General features: G+C 41.9%; 2 protein-coding genes across 6 annotated transcripts in view; one reads left to right on the top strand and one right to left on the bottom strand.

Annotated features, from left to right (window-relative positions):
• Positions 1-8513, top strand: part of JARID2 (jumonji and AT-rich interaction domain containing 2) — a 321154-nt gene extending 312641 nt beyond the window's left edge. Inside the window, exons 15-18 of the mRNA XM_032772601.2 lie at positions 395-525; positions 2580-2763; positions 5368-5475; positions 6634-8513. Of these exons, the coding sequence (XP_032628492.1) occupies positions 395-525; positions 2580-2763; positions 5368-5475; positions 6634-6807 (597 nt within the window). The 3' untranslated portion in view covers positions 6808-8513. The remainder of the gene's footprint in view (positions 1-394; positions 526-2579; positions 2764-5367; positions 5476-6633) is intronic.
• DTNBP1 (dystrobrevin binding protein 1) overlaps positions 425-22592 on the bottom strand; it is a 177735-nt gene continuing 155567 nt past the window's right edge. For 2 of the 5 annotated variants that reach the window (XM_032772602.2, XM_032772606.2), the window contains exons 8-10: positions 21152-21307; positions 17783-17923; positions 9183-9975 (exon numbers count right to left, since the gene is read on the bottom strand). In XM_032772602.2, the coding sequence (XP_032628493.1) occupies positions 9722-9975; positions 17783-17923; positions 21152-21307 (551 nt within the window). In that variant the 3' untranslated portion in view covers positions 9183-9721. Of the gene's footprint in view, positions 5665-5859; positions 6573-8373; positions 9012-9182; positions 9976-17782; positions 17924-21151; positions 21308-22592 lie in introns of those variants that run through there. The other 3 variants (XR_004372590.2, XM_032772605.2, XM_032772603.2) reach the window with 3 other exon arrangements.

The raw sequence follows: 22592 nt of genomic DNA, 5'->3' as shown, positions 1-22592 counted from the left end.
AAAAAATCAGTAACAAAAAAACGTAGAAGACTGACTTCTTAGCTGTGAAGAGCATTATGTTTTACGGCGACTTTTCTTGTCTCAATGCCTTGTTTTGGAGAGTATTAATTTGAAGGTATATAACATTTTTTCTGTAGGGAATGCCACTCCATGGCAACTTTGTAGCACATTTGTTTGTCTTCCTTAGCCAGGTCTAGGCTTCAGTGTTTTGTTCTGTCACATTGCTTAACCTAGAGCAGATGCAGGAAGCCTCCATTCACAGCCCTTTAACAGGAAACGTATAGCTTTAAAACAACAACCCAAGAAAAATCTAACTTTGTTCTGCGTTAAAATTATCCAAAATTTTTTTCATTTAATTTTACTCAAGAACTAACTTGGAAATCTGTTAACTCAGGAAATGAAGCAGCGACGTATAGCCAAACCATTTTCAATGGAAAAGTTGCTTTATCAGATTGCAACAGCAGAAGCAAAAAAGGAAAACGGACCGACTCTCACTACAATATCGGCACTGCTTGGAGAGCTCAGGTAACAGAACAAGGCGTCTGTTTCACGTACCCTGTGTTTCACAGAGAAACTCTGATGGTGACACAGTTTAAGTAACAATCTGAGTCAAATCTAGCAGTCACTGACCCAGCAAACCTGCTTGGGCACAGCCATGTGCAGAAGAAACGTCCTTGGCTGTATTTGATATCCGCGTGCCAGTGGTTAGGATATCTTGCTGTAAAATAACATCCCTTTTGTAGCATCAAAGGGTTTATATAGTACAAGTATAGAATATTTTTACATAGTGCAAACTCTTTTTACCATTGGGTAAATCAGGAGCTTCTGTACTGGTGGCCACATGTTGTGCACTAGCAGTTGGATGGGAATAACTTCACACTCCTTTTTTCTCCCTACAGTGATTAAGGAACCATATTTAGGGTTTCTCTTGAAGTAGGAAGGTTTAAGAAGGGGGGGAAAGGAAACATGATACCATGTCAGCTGGCTTCCGATGTAATGATCTTCTCTTTTGTTCCCTACCATGTAGCATCGCTACCTATCTTTCAAGTTTGTGACAACTGGGTAGTGCTGGTCGTAGTACATCGAGTAATCAAGATGTCTGGAATCTACAAATTGTATTTAACTAACTAATGTTAATATGTTACTGGAAATATTCCAGATTAAGGGGAGAAAAAAACCCATGCACAATTATTTGTATTCATATTAAGAGTGAATTGCAAGAGGGAAATTTATTTCCAGGTGTGCTAGAATGTGCTACCTGAAGCCAGGTCCCCTGTGGGACTAATAGCATCCACATGCATTTTTTTTTCCTTGAAGGGAAGAAAGTGTGCAATGAGGAACAAAAATGTTATTGCTTGCTGTTGAAATGCCACACTGAACTTTATCAGAGTGGTTCTCAAACTTGTTCATATTCTGGGTAACTTCTTAAGGTCAGGATCCTCTGAAGGATCTTGGTCATTCTTGCGCCTGCTTATGTGAAAAACCAAAGCAAACTCTAGGTTACTAGCCCGAGTCTCTGCTGGAGTTGCAATATCCACAGTGCTATTCACAGCATGCTAGCTCAAGTGAAGCTAGCACGAATCTGTCTATCCAATTGGGAGGCACATTCCTAGCTCCAGTGTAGAAATACATAGGGTCTCCTGTTGGTCCCAGTCCTGGGTCTCTTGCTGCCTCCTCCTCTGATTGCTCAAATCTTCCCATTTGTTTAGCTTGCCTTCTTCCCCACCCCCAGTAGTTTAGTTCTCTCTGTACCTGTGCTTAGCAGCTGGGAGCGAGAAGCAGCTAAGCTCTTTCCAGACCTCCTCTCCTCACTCAACCACAGCTCAGACCCATCCCCTGCTGTCTCCTAATGGTGCACAGCTCAGCACAGGTGTTGCATATAGGGTGACCAGATACCAAGTGTGAAAAACTGGGACCAGGAGTGGGGGGTAATAGAAGCCCATATTAAAAAAAAGCCCCAAATAGTGGGACTGTTCCTATAAAATCGGGACATCTGGTCACGCTAGTTGCATACCACCTTTCACACATAGTCTTCATTACAAATGTGGTGTCTCTTCTCTTTCCCCTCACTGTACAGGAAGATCTTTGCCTTTCAGTGCAAGCACTGGGCCTGCTCCCCACTTCCTCCCTGAAGGGCTGCAGCTCCCTGGGTCATTTCCACCTCCTGGTGAAGGTGGCTGTGCTATCCTCCTGGCAGTAGTGGCTCCTTGCAATTTGAGGAAGGGCAGGCATGTTTGCTGCTACTCCTGGCTCTTCACATGAGCCAGCAGCTCCCTTCCAGACTCCCAGGCAGTGCACTACTGACGCACGGTTCTGTGTATTGGTTTGAGAACCACTGGTTTGATACAATGGTTGCTGTTAAAATCTCTGACTGCAAAAGCAGCTCCAGTCTTACTGTGATGTTGGCTGCATTTCCCATTCCAGGTATAGGGAATAGCACCAACATGGAAATGACGCAAATGGTTTGGCTGTGTGTGATTTAAGGTTTCAATGGCGATCATTGTATGAGATCTCCTGAGTGTAGCTTTTCAGTATTGCATGGGAGATGCCAGCTTGCTAACTTCCTAAAATATTCACAGGGACACAGAACTGAGGCAGCGGCGGCAGCTTTATGAAGCAGGCCTCCATTCTTCAGCCCGCTATGGGAGCCACGACAGCAGTAGCTCGGGGGTGGATGGAAAGAAAAAGCCTCGAAAGTGGTTGCAGTTAGAGACGTCGGAGAGGAGGTGTCAGATTTGCCAGCACCTATGTTACCTTTCTATGGTGAGGAAAACCCTTAGTATGTCTATAGCACTACTGACACAGTAACCATTGTTTTGTTTTCAGCCTGGTTTCTGTTAAACTGTAAGCGTTAGACAGACACAATGGGCTTCTCTTCATGGTATGTTAGTTTGCCTTAGAGGGGTGCAAATTTTAGTGCACACTAGCATGTTGCATGCTAACTGGCCCATGTCGATCTTGCTGGTATCCACTAAAAGTTCCCTACTGCACATTAATATAGTGCTGTTTCAAACATTACTATGTTAACATGCATTAGGGAACTTTTTGCCACCTCTAGCAGGTTTGACATGTACCAGTTAATGCACAACATGCTAGTGCGCCTTAGAATTTATATCCCTTGTGTGTGGACTAACACACTATGTAGTGCAGCAGCTGCAACATCATAGACTGCAATACCAAGAGCCACACTCAAAAAAAATCTAGATTTCATCTTCCTAGAATTTGAAATGGAGGTTGCTAACAAACCCCGGGTGAAGAGTTAATCTCAGCTCAGCTTCCTCCTCCTTGCAGAGGCAGGGCTATAACTTGACCGAGTCAGCAAGATAGGGTGACTTATCTGGGTTAGGATAAAACTCAGTAATGCCAATGCAAGTATTCAAAAATCATGTGATTGGCTAAAAAACTGAGGTTTTAAAAAAATAAACTTAGGGGTCTGAAGCCCTTAAGGTGCATTCATGTCACATTCTCAAGTTTTTCTCTGCAACTCCGAGAGTGATAAACTTGTGGTGATGGTGGTGGTTTTTAAATGAAGCTGTTTCTCATGTAAATGACCTGATTCCAGAAGCTAGGACTTCAAGAAAATCACCAAATAGTGCCAGAAGTTCACATCACGGGTCATAGGACTGGGCTGAACCCCAGATGTGAGCAAATTTTGTTTCTACTCCTTCCTTGTTTGGATTTGCTTCTGTTGCAGTTAAAAATGAGGTTTCCTAGGCTGACCGTGTTGGATTTTTAAACTCCCTCTGGACAAGTCCTGGTTACGTCTGGTGCGCTAAACCATGTTAAGCAGAGTTAGCCTGAACTAGCTTTAAAGTGCAATTCTGCTCTGAAAAATTCTGGTGGCACCTGTATAGCCAATAATTCTGAGACAGAGAGAGAGATTCAACTCTATTTCAGGGATCCACAACAGAATCTTTATGAACTAAGTTCCAATTACAGGGCCAGATTCTTTACTCGTTTAAACCTGTCCAACCTCACTAAAGCCAGTGTTTAAGTGAGGGAAGAGTTTGTCTTGCAGAATCTTTATTAATTTAATCAAGACCCCGGCTGAGTTTGCAGGACTGGCAGTTATAAAACTATCATTGTACTTTCAAACTGAGCAACTTTTATCTGAACTCAGAGAGAGACAGTAACTAAGGAACCCTATGGTGCTGGGTTTAGTTATTTTTCAGAGCAGAACCACTGCTTTACATTGTATTTAAAAGCAGTCCCCAGTTTATCCCCATTCAAGACATGGTTTAAATTAATGGTAGAACTATTGTTCAAAGGAGTTGCCTTGCAAGAAATCGTGAGGATGAAATGGAAGATGCTGATAGAGCTGTATATTCATGGTATAGCTTGTCTGTTCGTTATTACTGCTGTTTTTTTTTTATTATTTAGATTGCTAGCAGTACACAAAATGGAATAGGCACTTTTTCCTTCATCATTTTTAGCTCATCCCATCCTTTATATTATCTCTTGCTTATCCTTCTGCCACTGGTATGCAATATAGTAACAAAGGGCTATGCTGCCCTCAGAGCCTTGTCAAGACAGCTCAGCTCCTAACAGTATCTTAGAATTCTGTAGCACCTTTTATCCAGAGACCCCACAGCACCTTGCAACAATATCCTGTATTCAGAAATACCTCTGTCACCCCTTGGCAGAATACCTCAATAGTTTAACACCACAAAGCATTAGGATCCTAGGGTTTAGGATAAAAAGTGAACATTGCTTTATTCTATTGAAACTGCAGGGGGAATTTAAATAGCTTCAGTGTAAACAAACACGGGAATTTTGTAAAGAATTTCATGGCAGCCCCCTCTTGGGAGAAGGACTCTTGTGTAACTAAATCCCTCAGATGGCCAGGTCTTCTGTTATGTTTCATCCCAAAGACTGGCACTTGCCACAGAATGAAATGAGGGAATGGGTGAGCAGGACACTTGAAGTGGAGGGGCCTCATTCAAATGCTGAGCAGGCGTTGGGTTATTACGAGCTCTTATCTCAAGATGGTTTGGCAGCAGGTGCACTTGTGAACATTTTTTTCTCAGCAGTGGGTGCAGCAAATCACTTGGACTTGCATGCTTTTTCTAGAGCCAGGGAGATTCATTAACCTCATTATCTTTTTAAAGATGTGGTGTTTGTCCATGATGATGTCTAAATACTCAAATACTTGGTGGGGAGGGGAAGAGAAGAAAGTCAGCACAAACTTTTGTCCTTGTATTAATTCGGATATCCCACCTACTCTAGCCACTTAGCACAAGTTCTTCTATTTTCCCTCTCTCTTCCTGCTCCCCACCCCAGAAAATACCCTATTTTGGGTATGCCACGTGTGTTAGATGTCACTGGGATGTGAATCATATTAATGTTTTCTATCTGTATTTTTGTTAGGTCGTACAGGAGAATGAAAACGTTGTCTTCTGCCTGGAATGTGCGCTCCGGCATGTGGAAAAACAGAAGACTTGTCGGGGATTGAAAATGATGTATCGTTATGACGAGGTCTGTACAATATAGTTTGCATTCTTGAGGTGGTGATGCCAGATGGCCTCCAGAGTTGGATATTTCAGCTTAGACTTATTTCCTGGCTTCTGCCTAGTCTGACAGGGCTCCAGGTAGTCAGGAGAGCATGCATGCAATTTCTGGTAGAGCAGGAATATGCTTAGTGCTGGTATGTTGGCCATCAAAACACTATAAATAAAAAGAGAAAATACAAGATGATATCAATTAGAAGAGAGCTGTAACTCATCATCTGTAAAGGGGGGGAGTATTCGGGGGGAGGTATTTATTGGGTTGGGACCCTTGTAAATTATGATGTACTTTCATTTGTCAATTTACAGTAACTTCAATACAAGCTCTCACTAAATTAAATTAAATTTGACTTACCATGATTCCAGCCTGAAACTTTACTGGTAATCTTGTAGTGTTGGTGGATGGAGTCACAGTAGTGATTTGAGGCAAGTCAGAAACCAATCAGGACAGTGTGATTCAGCAGTTTAAGAGTGATGCTGGAGAACAGAAGGCTTAACAATCGCAGCAGCAGAGCTGAGAGGCTGCTGGACAGAGCAGGGTTTGGGAGTTGTACTTGTTCACACATCATCAGGAAGAAGCAGTTTGTTGTTGGCAGGAGCGGCTCTGTCAGTGTTCCAAGCATTTTGAGACACTGATCTTTCAGCTGTTTCTAATGCATGGCTAGGGCTGAAGATTTGGCACAGCAATGAAAATATAATGGGTAGTGTGACTTCACATTTGAATGAGTAATCCCAGCCCAATGAAGGGGCTGGAGCGTGAGCCTGCAGTGGGTCTTGCCCTAGCTCCCCATTCCAGGCATTGCACCCTAGTGCACAGCAGCACAGTGCTACTCGTGTCTCTTTACTCTGTTGCCAGATTCTCTACAAACTACTCTATTTAGAGATTGGAATGTAGTGCAATGTCTCCATTTCCATTTTCAGACTGTTGTCTTGGTTTGATGGAGGGCTGAACAGCCAATAGGATTGTTTGAGAACCTTCTCAACCCTCACAGTTCTAAGATGCTGAACAGAACATCTCTGCCAGGGTTCTGTTAATAGGGTTGCTTTTAAAACCAGCATCTTAGGCTGCTAGGGAAAAAAGAGAAACAAGATACTATTAACTTGTTGTTTTTTCTCTCTCTCTGACCAGGAACAAATAATCAGTCTAGTCAATCTCTGTGGGAAAGTCTCTGGTAAAAATGGCAACATCGAGAACTGTATCAGCAAGCCTACACCAAAAAGAGGACCTCGTAAGAGAGCAACAGTCGATGTGCCATCATCTAGGCTTTCATCCTCCAGTTCATCCAAAAGTGCTTCAAGTTAATCCTGAAGATGCCAACACTCATTTTGTCAATTTATATATATTTTTTTGTAATTATTATACTATAGTTTGGAGTACTTGCTGTAGAATACAAGCTGTCTTTGCACTAGCTCTAAAGAAGATTTTCTTCTGGTTTTAGAGAACTAATTTTGTTTTAGCATTAAACTGTTGAATTTTTTTTGTACTTAGGATAGTTACATACAGCAGTCAAATTTTTTTAAACTGCCGTATGTTCACTGTTTTAAAACCGGCAAGGGGGCTGATAAAACATTAATTTGTACTGGCCCTATGGCTGAAAAAAGCCTTTTTTGGTAACTGTGAAAAAAGGCTTTTAACCCATTTTTGAATAGGTTAAAGTTTGATGTGTTTTATAATTTGTTCTCCAGTCATGTGAGCAGATTTTCTAGAGAGAAAAGAGATAGGAACAAAACTTGAAAGAAATTGCTTTACTTTGGCTGTCTTTTATTCTGTCACAGGCAAGATGAGTTTTGTAATTTTTTAAATTGGAAAATACACACTTTCTTTGGGAGGTTATGGCAGCTGAAGATGGACTTTGTTTCCGAACCATAAGCAAAATGAGGAGATTTGGAGTAAATATGTTCTCTTTTACCAGCACATCACTATGCATCTGTTTGAGGGAGGGTGGGGGAGGGTAGAGGGGGGGGAGAGAAGGTAAAAAAGACTGCCTGCCTTGAGGGAGTCAAATGAGGGAAAACTGTGCCTGATTTCATTAGGAAATCCATTCTGTTATTTTTTGGTGCTGTTGGCTACTTTATCAAAAACCCTTCAATAGCATCCTTTAAAAAATAAAAAAGTGATTGAAGCCATAAGTGCTTCTTTGTCATAGACGTGCAATCTTTCTAACATTCCATTTCCATTCCACTGCTGTTTTTCACATCTCTACACAGTCAGCATTAATTTTTGTTTTGAATTTTTCATTATATGATCACATTTAGAGCCACTAGCAGGTCTGCATCTTTCTTTTGAATGTGAAAATGCATTTGCTCTCATCGTGTCTATTTTTTCTCTTCATATTGTAACAAAAAAAAATCACACCTTTTGTACATATGCCTGTAAATTGTTTTAAATACTTGAGCCTTTTCTTGGGGTGGGGGGTGGGGTGGTATAGAGACAAGATGAAGAAAAGCCTTACGTTTCACTTTCTTCATCGGTTGGATTGGATGCTTACAGGGTTTTTCTTGTAACATTTATAAGTGCTGCTTACATCACTGAACAACAACAAAAAATAATAATGGAGTAGCTGTTGCCCTTTTCTGGTTGTGTGTACAGTATGTGTGGAATAAAAAAGGGAAAATGTTTTCACAAACTGTTTTGTTTCATAATTGAATTCAACAATACCGTAGCTACCCATATTGCACTGAGCTTGCCAGTGGTGACTGTCAGGAAAGTCCTAATACAATTTGTTGGTTGTTGTTGCAGAAGACTGAACTGTTTTGGAATATTTAACAATAACATAAACAGAGTCAAGTGTTTTTTAAATGTGGTTGTCTGGTTTTTATGGCCTTGCTGTGTACTTTTCCCTCTTGACAGTAAACTTCTGACAATGGCTTACAGTTTGACATTTAATTTATTAGCGCTGCTCTGCTCTCTTTCCTTGTAAGGAAAGACTTCATGTTGTTTATTGCCAGTTTTTGTTTACTTTTCAGGTTTGTACTACAAGGTTTAATAAAAACAAAACTTTTTTTGGACACTTTGTCTGTCTTCTGGGAGGTGAGTGAGTGAAATAAGCTATTTCTTAATGAGATTAAAAGTCTAACCCTTTCTTAAAGTTAATTTATCATGCAGAAGTTTGTTTCCAGATTTAATTTCACAGTGCTAGAACAGGCAACACACTACTAAAAAGCAAGCAAAACAACTGAATCCTTAGGCAACTGGACAGTTCCCAGCTGGCTGGATGTGGGGACTACCTCTTTCCAAGCCACTACCTTCCAAAAGACCTTCCTTCATGGTAGTTAGTGGTTGCTTGTTGCCAGTCATCTGTTACTTTTAGCTTCCTCAGGCTAGATCTCCCTGTCCCTCAGTCCAGGAGGAGCTTCATACTGATAAAGACCCTGAGAGCTGAAGAGCCTCATTCTGCTTGTTAGGAGAGCAGATCCACTCAGATGTTAATGTGGACTTCACACAAACTTTGAGTTAAGTCATGGTGCAGTCATTTTTTCCCTCAAGATGTGGTCAAACTGAAGTTACTGTAGAACAGGAGATTAGGCAACAAAGCAAATGCTGCATGATTAGGTTTTCTAATCACTAAATGATTCTCCCAAAATACCCATTATAAAATTAACTATAAGTAGGAAGTTATAAGCAGGATTCTCCCAAAATACCCATTATAAAATTAACTATAAGTAGGAAGACAAGGCTGGGGTAGAAATACTTTATTAAAAGAAAGGAGCGTGCTTATAACAGTGCTAAGATGGCTGCTCCACAAAAGGGTAAGATTTCAATGTGCAACTCCCATTCCATGGTGTAAGTATCTATTTCATTTGTAGCTAAAGTTATCCCAATAAATTCAACACAGGGGGAGTGGATGCTGCTGCATCAGTGTCTTTGGCAGCATGTAAGGTTTTGTTTGTGAATCTTCTGTATTCAGCTACATAGCTCAAACATACAGATAAGGAACATTGTGACATCAGTGTTAAGGAATTTCAAATAAAGAATTTAAAAATTATCCAAAGTATCCAATCTCCTTGTTAGTTCTATACACGGTATATACAAAGCTTGACTGCTCCAAAAAACCCCAAAACTTTATTATTAAAGTATGTAGTTTAGGCAATTTAAAAAAAAAATCCACATGCTGGCACCATTAGACTTTCATGATTAGTTAACTAATTCCTACAACATGGGTGAGCTCTTCATTCATTCAAAAATCAAAGATTCTTAGAAGATATGGTGCTAGGATTCAAACAGTCTGAGAGTCACTTTCATCACTGTCATCTGAAGTACCTTTTCTTTCAGTATTTACAGCAGCAAGGGCAGTGTCCACTTGAACTTCCTCCTCATCAGACTGAATAACAGGAGACTCTCCTACTTCACTGGTACCCTGGCTGGCAGAGTCAGTCCAGGCTGATGATGATGAAGACAATTTTTGCCTTAATTCAGACTGGCTTGGAACCTGGAGGCTTATTTCATTCTGACAGGTTTTGGATTCAGGCCCTTCAAATAGTAAGGGGGGGAAAAAAACACATCAATCAATCTATTGAGCTGTAGTCTGTATGATATTGACTGGAGCTGAAATGCTGTTTTTAATATTAAAATGGCTCACTGTTCAGCAGGGTGGTTAACATACTGGATGTACTAGCACAGAACCATTAATGCAATGACTGACAAGCCACCTGCTTAGTTAATGGTGGTCCACAGCTGAGGTGTTTTACACATTAACTCTCTGGACTGCACGTCTCCATTTGTTTCCAGGTATAATTTAAGATGAAGAGTTTGGGCTGTAAAGCCCAAAGTGGTTTAAGTCCTAGCACCTTCAGAAATTATTTCTCCCCATCTAAATCATGCAGATAATTTAGATCAAATTGTGAGATTAAGCAAGAGTCACAGCTGATCTTTGTTCTGGCTGCTGCTGCTGACCCTTCAGTTTTCCCAGTAATGGTTAGTGATTCTGGTATTTACATCACCAAAGTCAATTCAGATTTCTGCATCTACCACAAAACTTACTCACTGTTTGTACTGCATTAGCAGGAAGAGGCCACAACGAAGAGTTTGTCTACACTGGAGCACTAATTCTGAATAGCTTTGAAATGAATTAAAAGTAGCCTCAATTTGGTTTGAATGTCAACACAGGAGTTTAATGCAGTTTAAAGTCACAGCTTTAGTTCATTTGGATTAGCTTCTCTGAGTATTCCTGCGTAGACCAACCTCAGGATAAGAGCCTCCTTATACTAGAGACTGTCTTATGAGCATTTTAGGGCAGAGACTAAGGGTAAAAGAAAGACAGTAGTATTCGCATGTAGGGAATTAAGATTCACCCATGGTGGCAGATGGCGTCTGAGATCTGGGTTTGATTACCAGCTTTGTCTGTTTCATTCTGATGCTTTAACAATAAAGCTATCTTTCCTCCCCACCACTTCCTAAAGTGAGGGGGGTTTGGCGCTGACAATTTTTAATGTGATTTTTAAAATCTGCCGCAGAAGCAGAATTTCACCCTTTAATACTTCAAGCTTCCCAAGGTAAGCCTTAGCTGCAGTTATCAGTAAGTCTCCAGTAGACAGCTAAGGACAACTCAGTAAGTAAAATAAGGAAAGAAGCTAGAACAAGGAAAGTTTACAGATAGTTATTTGGGAAGAGCTCTCTCTCTTTCCATTCTACAGTCCTCCCCTGGCCCCTTGGAGGCCAAAGTATATGATTAGGCTCTCCAAATTTTAATGTAATAGTGTATCTTGGTCCCAAGCAACACTCTAGAGGGAGGTGGGAGAGAGACAGGAGAAGTACTGTTAACTCTTGTCACATGTCTGAGTCAATCTCCATTATCATCAAATAATACTCCATGTTTTACAGGAACATTTTAGTATAATCCACTTAACAGTAACTTAAATGCAAACCCATGAGTTTGTATTATTTTTTGGAATGAAGTGGACTAGTACAGCAAAACTAATCTTCTAAAGCAGGAATTCTCAAACTTTATTGCCCCCAAACCCCCTTCTGACACCAAAAATTTATACATGACCCCAGGAGGGGGGAGTGAAGCTTGAGCCTGCCTGAGACCTGCCACCTTGCATTTCGGGGGAGGGGGAGGGGGAGGAGAAACAAAGTGGAAACCCAAGGGGCCTGTAACCTGAGCCCTACTGCCCAGGGCTTTGGCTTTGACCACAGGCCGCAGCAACTCTAACACCAGCCCTGCTGCTCCCATTAAAACAGGGTCAGGACCCACTTTGGGGGCCCCATCCGCAGTTTGAGAACTGCTGTTCTACAGCTATACACAAATGCACTTTCCTCCTGTACACAGCCAAATTTCCCATAGCTGTAACTTAAATCTGAGGGAGCAAGGACAAAAAAAGTAATTAAAATGTATTAACTGGATGATTTTGTCTTGGTTAACATATGTGTATTTTGTATTAGGAGAGGGGACAATTAAGTCAGTGTCCAACTAGTTAGAATGCCTGTTGCTGAAAGGTTAAGTGTCAACTAGTTCTAATACAAGAGCAAACAAATTCACCCCCACCCCCTAGCTGTAAAATTCCATACGGACAGACAATTCTACAAGGAAGGAAGGAATTATAGGGGATGGGAGAAAGGGAACTTTGGTTTAAAATGGTGCATTGTGCTCACCCTGCCAAGGGTAGAAAGCATCTTTTCACATATCGCCCAAGCTCAGTAGGCACTAAACTGCTCTAGGTTGATTCTTGCTGTCTCAGGCTAGTCTCACAGAATTAAGTTAACAACCACAGAATAAGAAAATATATTATATTACACTTCTCTGCACTAGGAGGCTGCAACAGAGAAGTGGAGTCTATTTTGCTAGGCATTAGGGCAGGGATTGTGTCTCTGTACAAAAGGTTTGCACTCCAGATAAAGGGTGGGAAGGGAATGGTGGCACAAATAGGATAAGTGACTTATCACACAGCAGGTCAATGGCAGACCCAAGAATAGAACCCAGATCACCATAGTCCCAGGCCAATATCCTATCCCTTACACCACACTACTTCTTCATGCAATACAATTTTGCTTATTTGAGCACAAGCTGGTGTAGGAAGCTAGTAAATGAATATGTAAAAAGTTGGAAAAATTTGCACCAGAAGATCTGGAACAGGCTCCCACCAGAATGCATGTGGGCAAACACTTTTGTTTTAAGAGAGCATGTAGCCCACAGAGCTAGCTTTAGCATTTTCGTTTGCTTATCAGTAACACAAAGAACCTACAGGTTGCATCGTACAAGTCATTAGCTTAAGCCTAAGGCTTTGAGGCCTATGAACTTTGGCTCAGATCAGTGGCCAAATGATCAGCCTGAGTTTTGGGGAATTGGGAATAGCGTGCTTAAGCAGGAGATTCTGTGCAAAATGATACCAGGTAACTGCAGGAACACTGAACTTAGCTATTTTATGAGAGAGACCTTGACAGATGCTTAAGCACAAACTTGCCTTGGTAACAAATTGATGTATGGGGTAATAAGCTAAAATCATTAATAAACTAACCTACCTATAGGATAAAGACACCCTAATATTGTCAGGGTGAGGAAGTTAAATATAAACAAGGAAGATGAACATTAGTATGAATATTTATGACAGACTTTGGCCCCCTAATAGCCAGAACATACGGTAAGGCAGAATCTGGACCATCAAACTTGTTTGCCATGCCAGGGACAGAGCAGGACCACCAAATGCCCAAGAAAGGGGGTGACTATATGTGAAGAATGGTACAAGATATTACTTTCTATTTTTGCTACCTTTTTATGTGGTTTGGAGTGTGCGTGTCTTTCCTAATTGTGTTAAGTAAGTGGTTAAAGCTTTGCTTTGCCCTCTATGTAAGTCTCGTCATTGTTCATACTGGGGCTCCCAACCAGATATTGAATTTGATAACCTTGATTCTGGGACTAGAGTCCTACCACCCCCAGTTCTTCTAATTGGAAACCAGTAACCCCTAAAGAATCAGGCAATAGGAGCTGGACAAATGTATGAGTGCAATTGTTGGACGGGGTAGTTTGGGATGATGGGGGCAGGGCTCAGCAGCCCTGAGGGTTCCTTTGCCTCTGGTTTGTCTGATGTTGGGTGGCTGGTTCTTGCTCCTCTGCTCAGAATCTAACTGATCACTCTATGTGGGAGTCAAGAAGGAATTTCCCCATCTTCCAGGGATACAGAATGCGTTAGTGGATTGTCTCAGCAGATCTTTCTCCAACCATGAATGGTCCATTTGCCTGGATATTGTGAGGGACATTTTCCAGAGGCGGAGAACTCCCCAGATAAACCTGTGTGACAAAGTACAATAGGAAGGGTCCACTGTTCTGCTCTCTTCACAGTCACCACCTGGGTTTACTCGCAGATGGTCCTTCCAGGGGAGAAGGAACACATCTTTTCTATTCATTTCCACCCATTTTGCTCGCACACAAGGTCTTGTATGGCAACAGGGTAAATATCCTGGCCTATGCAGACGATCTGGTCCTCATTTCAGACAACTCAGAGACCTTCCAACAAATACTCGAGGTCACCAGCTGGGTTGCCAACTAGCTGGGGCTTCACTTCAATGCTACAAAATGTGCATCCCTGCATATTGACAGCAGTAGAAGGGACTCAGTCCAGACGACACCGTTGCAGATCCAGGGTGAACTCTTGATCTTCCTGGAGGATGGGCAAGCATACTAACATCTCGGCACGCCCACAGGTTTCTGCGTCCAGAAGACACCTGAGGATACCGTTGCCAAGATCCTACGAGACGTAGCCAAGATCGACTTCCCTACTGGCAGCGTGGTGGCAGATGAATGCCTTGAACATCTTCCTAATCTAATCCCCCGTATTTCATTTGTCCTGAGGGGATCTGCCATGGCGAAGGTACCTCTGAATGAGGTGGACAGTACCATCCGGCAGCTAGTGAAGAAGTGGATGTTTCTTCCCTGGAACACCAGCAATGAACTGGTGTACATTTCACACCGGCAGGGCGGTGCCAATGTCCCTCAAATGGGTGATCTGTGCAACATTGCGATGATCACTCATGCCTGCTGCCTTCTGATGTGCCTGGATGCCATGGTGAGGAACATCAGAGAGTGCTCTGCATTGTCATCAGGAAGTGAACCATCAGGACTCTCTCCAACCAAGATTTTGCCACATACCTGAGAGGCTCCCGGAAAGGCAAATTTGGAAGAGACGGAGGAGACTGCTTCGCTTTAGACTCATCCCTACAATGCTATGCAACGACTGGAGAAACATATCGGCTGCCACTGGATGTGGTGCAAGGAATGCCAAGAGCTGGGAGTCCTGGTGCCATCGGTGAAAAATGCAGAGCACACAATCATCGCTCCAAGAGCTAGAACCAAGCTGGAGAGGACCCTGAAGGATGCCATCCCCTGGCAGTATGTGGAAAACCTGAAATGGAAGCCAGACCAGGGGAAGGTCTTGGCTGCTGAAGTCCCATTTGCATGTCACCTCCACTTCCTCCTCGGGGGCAGCTTCACCCAATTTGCCAACTGGAGGTTCATCTACAGGACCCATCTCAACTGTGTCCTGCTGAACTGAGTCATCTGCCATGGGAATTAGGACAAGCGATGCAGGAAGTGTGGCTATGCCAATGAGACACTACTCAACGTCTTGTGTAGCTGCAAGCCCCATTCCAGAGCCCGGACACTGCGCCACACCACCATCCAAGATGGCCTTGTTAGAACCATCCTGTCACCTGTAGGGAAGGTGGCTGTGACCCACGTCATCCCCAGAACAGACAGCCAACTGCAACCGGACATCACCACCACCACCAAGGACAGGAAGAAGCTAGTCATGGTCAATGTCATAGTTCCCTTTGAAAACAGGACCCCAGCCTTCCATGACACCTGATCTTAAAAATGGGGACACCTTGAGAGCTAGGGGTTATGAGGTTCAGACTCTCATGCTGATTGTCCGAGCCCTTGGCCCATGGGAACCCAGTAATGAGCGAGTCTTGCAAGAATGCAGAATCGGTCAGTGCTATGCTCGGCTGATGCAGCAACTCATGGTGTCAGACACCATCAGGTGGTCAAGGGACATCTATCTAGAACACATCACCAGACATCAGCAATACCAGGAGAGATGAGGTCGAGTCCCAACTTTGTTTCTCAATGGCAAAGTAACTGACATACCTCCCTGATGGATTGTACAACCTATCCTAAATTCTCAAATACTGAGGGGCAATCTTCACTCATTGCTATATTTGCATTCCACAAGCTATTCTTAGTATAACCTTTCTGAGTGGGGTACCCATTAATCGGATGCTAATACTTTAACTGTAACACTGAATTTATTAATCTGCAGTATCCCAAATTAAGGTTGTGTACTATATGTATCTTATGACTTTTCAACCAACCTTTTTACTTTTAAGCACTATCCCCAGATGTCCAGGCACTCTTTCCTTAACCTGTGTATTATATAATTTTAACGTCTGTTAAGTACTGTCTGTTCCAATTCCAACCATAATAAAATGTTGTTAAATGCACAGACAAGAGGACACTTTAAAACACAATCTGCACTAAGTATCAGCAATAAGAATGTAGACACTTCATGCTAACCAAGGAAGGAAGTTAACACATGCTAAAGGAAGTTAACACTGTTACAGGGTAAGTGTTTTTCATATCCAGGGCATACAACTAATCTTAGCAGGAGAATTAACCCCAAGAAATTTTACCCCTCCACCCCATCCTGCCCAGTTTGTGACAAACTTACACTAAGGTAGAGAATGGTGCCAGACTATCTTTTACTTTCACTATCAATACATTTAGTAAAACACTTTCTTTTCTCTGAAGAGACAGGTTGAATATCCTTAGGTTTAAGGAGAGTTATTCTTGACACCACTTTTCCTAAAAAATTCTGGCTTTACGACTTTGTTTTTTGAGAGAGGCATTTTGGTGAGAACAAAGATTTTGCACTTTGCAGAATAAAATTTTAATGTACAGCAACTGCTTGAGTTGACCAAATATCTCTAATCTTCTGCAATCAACAGCTAAACTGCTCAGACATGCTACAGTAAGAGATCCCAGCACATCTCCATATATCAAAGTTTGTTAAATCACCCTGTCTTAATATATTAAAAAAATTCACAAAGGATATAAAATAATGTAATTGCTTTAGAACAGGGATTCTCAAACTTCACTGCACCACGACCCCCTTCTGATAACAAAAATTATTACATTGAGACGGGTGGGCTCAGGCTTCATTTCTTTCTCCAAGTCCCACCGCCTCTGGTGGCGAGGGGGACAAAGCCAAAGCCCCACCACCCAGGACAGTGGGACTCAGGCTTTGGCTTCAGCCCCTGGGTGGTGCGGCTTGGGCTTCAGCTTTGGCCCCCGAACCCCAGCAAGTCTAACATCAGCCCTGGTGCCCCCATTAAAACAGGGTCATGACCCACAGTTTGAGAACTGCTGCTTTAGAATACCAAGTCAGTACCTGAAAGCAAAGAGAAACTGAGTGAGTTTTGATTTAAAGGGAGGAATGACAGCATTCCTCAGTAGTTCTTAGAGAAAAAAGTTTATAGCACCACATCTAACATGGCTCAGATCAACCTGGATCAAAGAAATGTATTTTATAAGCTACTTACTGTCTGTTCAACTTGTACTCTGGTTTTATTTACTCAGAGTACCAGATCATATGAAGTAATTCTGAATGTCTCAGTCCTACTGCAAGTTATTCTCTTAAATTAGTAAAGTAACATACCTGAATACACCAGTGTAGAGAAACTCCAGAAAGAATCATTTAATGCTGAGTTCCAGCCCAAACATCTCCCTGTGAGTCTTGACAAAGAGAGACTACATCTTTGAGCAGCTTTTGTGATGAAAGTGGTCATGGCTTACTTCAAAATAACTAATTCAAGACTAATTATGGGAAAAGTATTCTACTTAAAATAAAAAGCTTAACTACCAAAAGGAATTAAAGCTGTTATTGTTGAAATTCAGAGAGAGAGAGAGAGAGAGAGAGAGAGAGAGAGAGTGTGTGTGTGTGTGTGTAATTAAAATGCCAATTAACAACTTTTTTATATATATAAAGCCAAAGATCCTGTAAAGTAGATGCTTCTCCCACCTAAAAAAACAAAAATGTACAAACCATCTAACCCCAAGACCCTCACAGGGATGCCTAGGACCAGAGGGGAAAAAAGGTCTCCTGGAAAAATCAAGCAGCTTTGCAGTAAGCTCTTATGCATCACGACTGAGGTTCTGTAGGAAATACTAATCTTCAGAAAACAGATACAGTATGAAACACTATACATTCTAGATTAGACTCCTAGTGATTTATTAGTGTAAGCACAACTAGATAATTTACAAGGCATGCTCTAACTGTTCATTTCATACCCAAAATGGGAGACAGTATGCTATCGTCCTCTCCTGAGTTCAAGAAGACATCTAGTGCTTCTTGGTCAGACATATCCATCAGGTCCATCTGTTCCAGCATGTCCACATTCACCTCCATTGAAGACATACTTCCTATTGGCTCTGCAGCAATAAACAATATGAGTGAATTGACAATGTAGCACATGTTCTAGGCAAAGACCATCAGCTTTGTAATGTTATTACAAAGACTTCCACAATTGCCACATTACTATATCGCATCCTTGATTATTAAACAGCTATTCTCAAAATGTAATATTACATACATTGGCAAACAAGGAAACTTGATTATTGATAGGAAACAGCTTTGGTAATCAGAGACAAAACAACAAGGTATGATCTTGATAACAATACAAGCTATCGTATTTATAGCTTTTTGATATGAATTATAAATAGCTTCTCACAGGCAGTCTCAGAACCTACAAAAGCAGGAAAGACTTGTTTGTTTCTTGCTCTCATTGTTTTAGAATAGGCTGCCGTCATTATCTTTGTAAAAAGGTATTTTATTAGTACTAATATTTGTATTACTAGAACCCAGAAGCTGGGGAGAGGTGGGGCATGGATCAGCATTCATATAACACTCCCCCTCAGTACATAGCCCAAACGGGAAAGGTAATGATCCAACCAATGGCCCAAATTCTGTGATGAATCCTGGTCACATGCCACCTAAGGCACATTGTGCACATGCTAAGAAGAAAAAGAAGATAAATCAGAAGACACAATGAGAATCAGGGCCCTGTAATGTGGGTGCTGTAGGAATGCCTATGAAGAGACAGACCTGCCCAAAGGTGCTTACTAATCCAAACCTTTTCTTCTTCCTGTGTCACAACTCTATCCCCCACCTGCACATTTAACAAAAATCCCTCAAGAAAGAAAAAGTACTAGACTGGACAATGTACAAGTATCAACGCACGGGAGTTGTGAAAATGCAAGGAAGAGCTGTAATTCTCAAAAGGCAGGTGTTTTCTTCCCATTCAACCCACCAGTGTGATCAGTGGTAGCAGACTGTAGTGCAGAGCCTAAACCAGGGGTGGCCACACTTACTGATCCTCCAAGCTGCAAACAACAATCTTCAGAAGTTCAAGAGCCGGGGCAAGCCTGCCAGTGCTCAGGACTTCAGCCCCGCAGGAGGTGTCTGCCCAGGCTCGGGGGCTTCAGACCCACTCCAACTGAAGCCCTGAGTCCCAACAGGTGTGCCCCCCAGATTTCTGCCAGGGTTTGCTGACCCTGCTCAGTCACATGGTGCTGCTGAGCCCACTCCCTGCACAGCAGGTGCTGAAGCAGGCAAACTGGGAGCTGCAGACAGAGCCACTCCCTTGCTGCTGACTCTCCCCATGGAGCTAATGTAGCTCCCACTCCCTGCAGCACTAACACCTGGGAACCACAGGGAGGGGCTGCTGAGGGTAACGGAAGGGCGTGACTCAAGCTGTTGGGGGGGACCTTTAAATTGTGTCCCTCCCCCTCCCCCTAGTCAGGAGGAACCAGTCATCTCTGGCAGAAATCCCTAGCCCCACCACCCTGCCCCAGGGCAGAAGCCTCAAGTTCCTCCCATCCAGTGAGATCGATGGAGAAAAGGGGGGTGGGGCTCCGCAGGCCACACTTTAACTGTAGAAGATCCACATGCAGCTCACAAGCTGCTGTTTGGCCATCCCTGGCCTAGACAAATGTCAAATGTATCGTCCCATATGGAGACTTCACACCATTAAAGACAAGTGAAAACTTCTGATTAGTATCAGTATAATGCCAACACCAAATTCTTGAAGAAACATCTTTCCTTTAACCTAATAAACATATTTAAAAATGTACAGTGACTTATCCCTTAACGGTGTAGTTGTGTTCCTGAAAAATGCTACTTTAAGCAAAACGATGTTAAGCGAATCCAATTTCCCCATAAGAATTAAGGTAAATGGGGGGTTAGGTTCCGGGGAAATTTTTTTCACCAGACAAAAGATTGTATTGTATATATGTATACACAGTATAAGTTTTAAACAAACAATGTAATACTGTACACAGCAATGGTGATTGTGAAGCTTGGTTGAGGTGGTGGAGTCAGAGGGTGGGATATTTCCCAAGGAATGCCTTATTGCTAAATGATGAACTAGCACTCAGCTGATCCCTCAAGGGTTAACACATTGTTATTAATGTAGCCTCATACTCTACAAGGCCGCACGAATCGAGGCAGGGGAGACAGCATGGCAGTCAGAGAGATGTGCATTGCCCCTTTAAGTATGCTGACCACACTCTAAGTACATTGCCTTTTTAAGTAGATTAGCACATTGAGACAGCAGCTGCTTTCAGCAAGCTCCCTCCGTCCTGAGCCCTGTCGTGTCCCACTCCTGCTCTATGGAGATGGAGTAAGCAGGGGGCAGGAGCAGGGGGGAGGGGGACACCCTGACATTAACTCCCCCCTCTCACAGCAAGCAGAAGGTTTCCGGGAGCAGCTCTAAGGCAGAGGGCAGGAGCAGCACATGGCAGTGGGGGGAGGGACAGCTGAACTGCCAGCAATTGATAGCCTGCTGGGCAGCTACCGCACAGGGAACTTACAGGAGCGGGGAGCTGATACGGGGGCTGCTGGTCCACTCTGGTTCCAAACCCTCACCAGCTAGCTCCAACAGGCTGCTCTTTCTGCAAGCAGTGGACAAAGCAGGCGGCTGCCAAATAATGTTATAAAGGAGCATTGCGCAACTTTAAACAAGTATGTTCTCTAATTGATCAGCAACGAAACAATGTTAACCGGGATGACTCAGTGAGGAGTTACTGTACAAGTACTTTCAGCTGCCCCCAAAAGAAGTTTGTGTTTTGACTCTGCCGCAATTATAGTACATCAAATAAAGCAAAGATTAATAATGACTAAAATAATTGTTTTTATAGCTTTCATATGAACTCTTATTTACCTTTTGTTTTGCAGTAAAACTCTGACTATATAACAGGTAAGCCAAAGAAATACCTTAAGTATGCATATTACCAAAAGTCTCAAACAATGCTGATGTCAGTGTGCGAATGGAGATGCACTCTTACTCCTTCCTTTGATTACTTTATTTTCCAAGTATAGCATATCCCTGTCTTGCATACCTGCAGCATAGTAAAATACTGTACTCCACAATAATTATGTTCTTCCTTGACTAGCAGTGGTACTGCATTATAAAACAAAGATCAAACAAAGCTATACCCATTTCTCTCCTATAATACACTGCATTGCCATGTTTACTTCCTGTGCACTTTAGTAATAAAAGTTTCAAAATAAAAACAGTAAAAAAAGAAACCAAAACAATCCTCTCACTAGCCTTCTAGTTGTGGATCTACGGATTAAGTGGAGGATATTTCAAAACTTGCCTCGTCTCTCTGCTATCTGCAGGTATCCTGTAGAAAGGTATTGCTCCATATCCTGCTGGAAGGCTTCTTCAAAGAACTTCTGACGCTCCTTTAGCTTCATCTGCTGGGTATGCTCCATATCCAACACCTTCTGGGTATGCTCAGCATCTAGCTCAGCTGAGGACCAACAACAAAAAAAGAATACACGCTATTAAAAATGTAGAAACATTTGTAAATTTGCTTTTAACATGACTTATCAGAATCACACTGACAAATTATCTAAGTATATCTTCTCAATCATACGCTCATATTTAATATAGTATTAATACACAAAAAAAGACCTCCTCTTGAAACATTCTGTCTCACTTTCTAGGCTATTTTTAAAGAAAAGGACACATTTATCATTCAACTCAACTGTTCAAATTATATGTACCTCATCTGCACACAACTGATCACTCATCACAGTCACTGAATTCTAAGACCCACGGATAAACTAAGATTGGATTACACAAGTCTGAATCTCTATGTACAGTAATGTATAAGGGCAATAATGATAAGATGTTATAGCATAATTTCTGCACTTCCTGAGTATTGCAGATAGTCCACTTTCAAAATTATACCTCATTACTCCCATAAGGCAAATATGGTATACTATGAGGTACTATAACTGGATGCCCCAATATTAAACTGATATAACTCCAGATTTCTTGGAATGAATAAACTGAAACACTGATTGAGTACAGACTTCAAATAATGAATGTGTCAGAATACTGCTCAGTAAAATTAGCAAGAATGTTGTTATGCATATTTAATAAACAAATTAATGTCAAGATGTTATAGTCTTCATTTTTTTATCTGTAGAGTGTGCACAGTTGAGCCCACTTTGAAACTTCAAAGTAATGATGCCACATCAAATAATAAACTGCCAGCTATTCCTCATTCCAACAGGATAAGAAAGTATACTTCTTATAATTCTCTTAACAAAAACATAATTCAGATACTCATGGCTGAGATGTTCTATTATCATAAAATATTAGTAATGTAATTAAAAAGAAAAATTAAAGGTTTGAAGGCGGGACACTCAAAAAGTCAGATTCCTGCACCAACCTCGATCAACCTTGGAGAAATCATACAGGAGGTCCAGAAAATTAATCCTACTTGTCACCAGTGTTCTAAGTGTACTCAAGATTTGGAACAAATGGAGAAAGGATGCTTGAAACCTCACAAGTTTTCAGACACACAGCTGCTTTGAAGGATATGTCTAAGAAAGATACACAAGACACACCATGAACAAAGGCAGTTTAACATGCCTTTCTGTGCAACCATGGAGAACCTCCATGTAGCAAAACCCCTGTGGTTCCACTATACACAGAGTAGGTCAGAATATGAAGAATCTATGAAGGGCAATGGATTACACTGCATGGAGCCATTCCCCTTAGCATGCTGTGAGTGCAAGTGGAGC

Source organism: Chelonoidis abingdonii, chromosome 2, assembly GCF_003597395.2.
Source record: "Chelonoidis abingdonii isolate Lonesome George chromosome 2, CheloAbing_2.0, whole genome shotgun sequence".
NCBI lineage: Eukaryota > Metazoa > Chordata > Testudines > Testudinidae > Chelonoidis > Chelonoidis abingdonii.
Note: the sequence above shows the minus strand (reverse complement) of the source record. Positions and strands in the feature narration are given on the sequence as shown.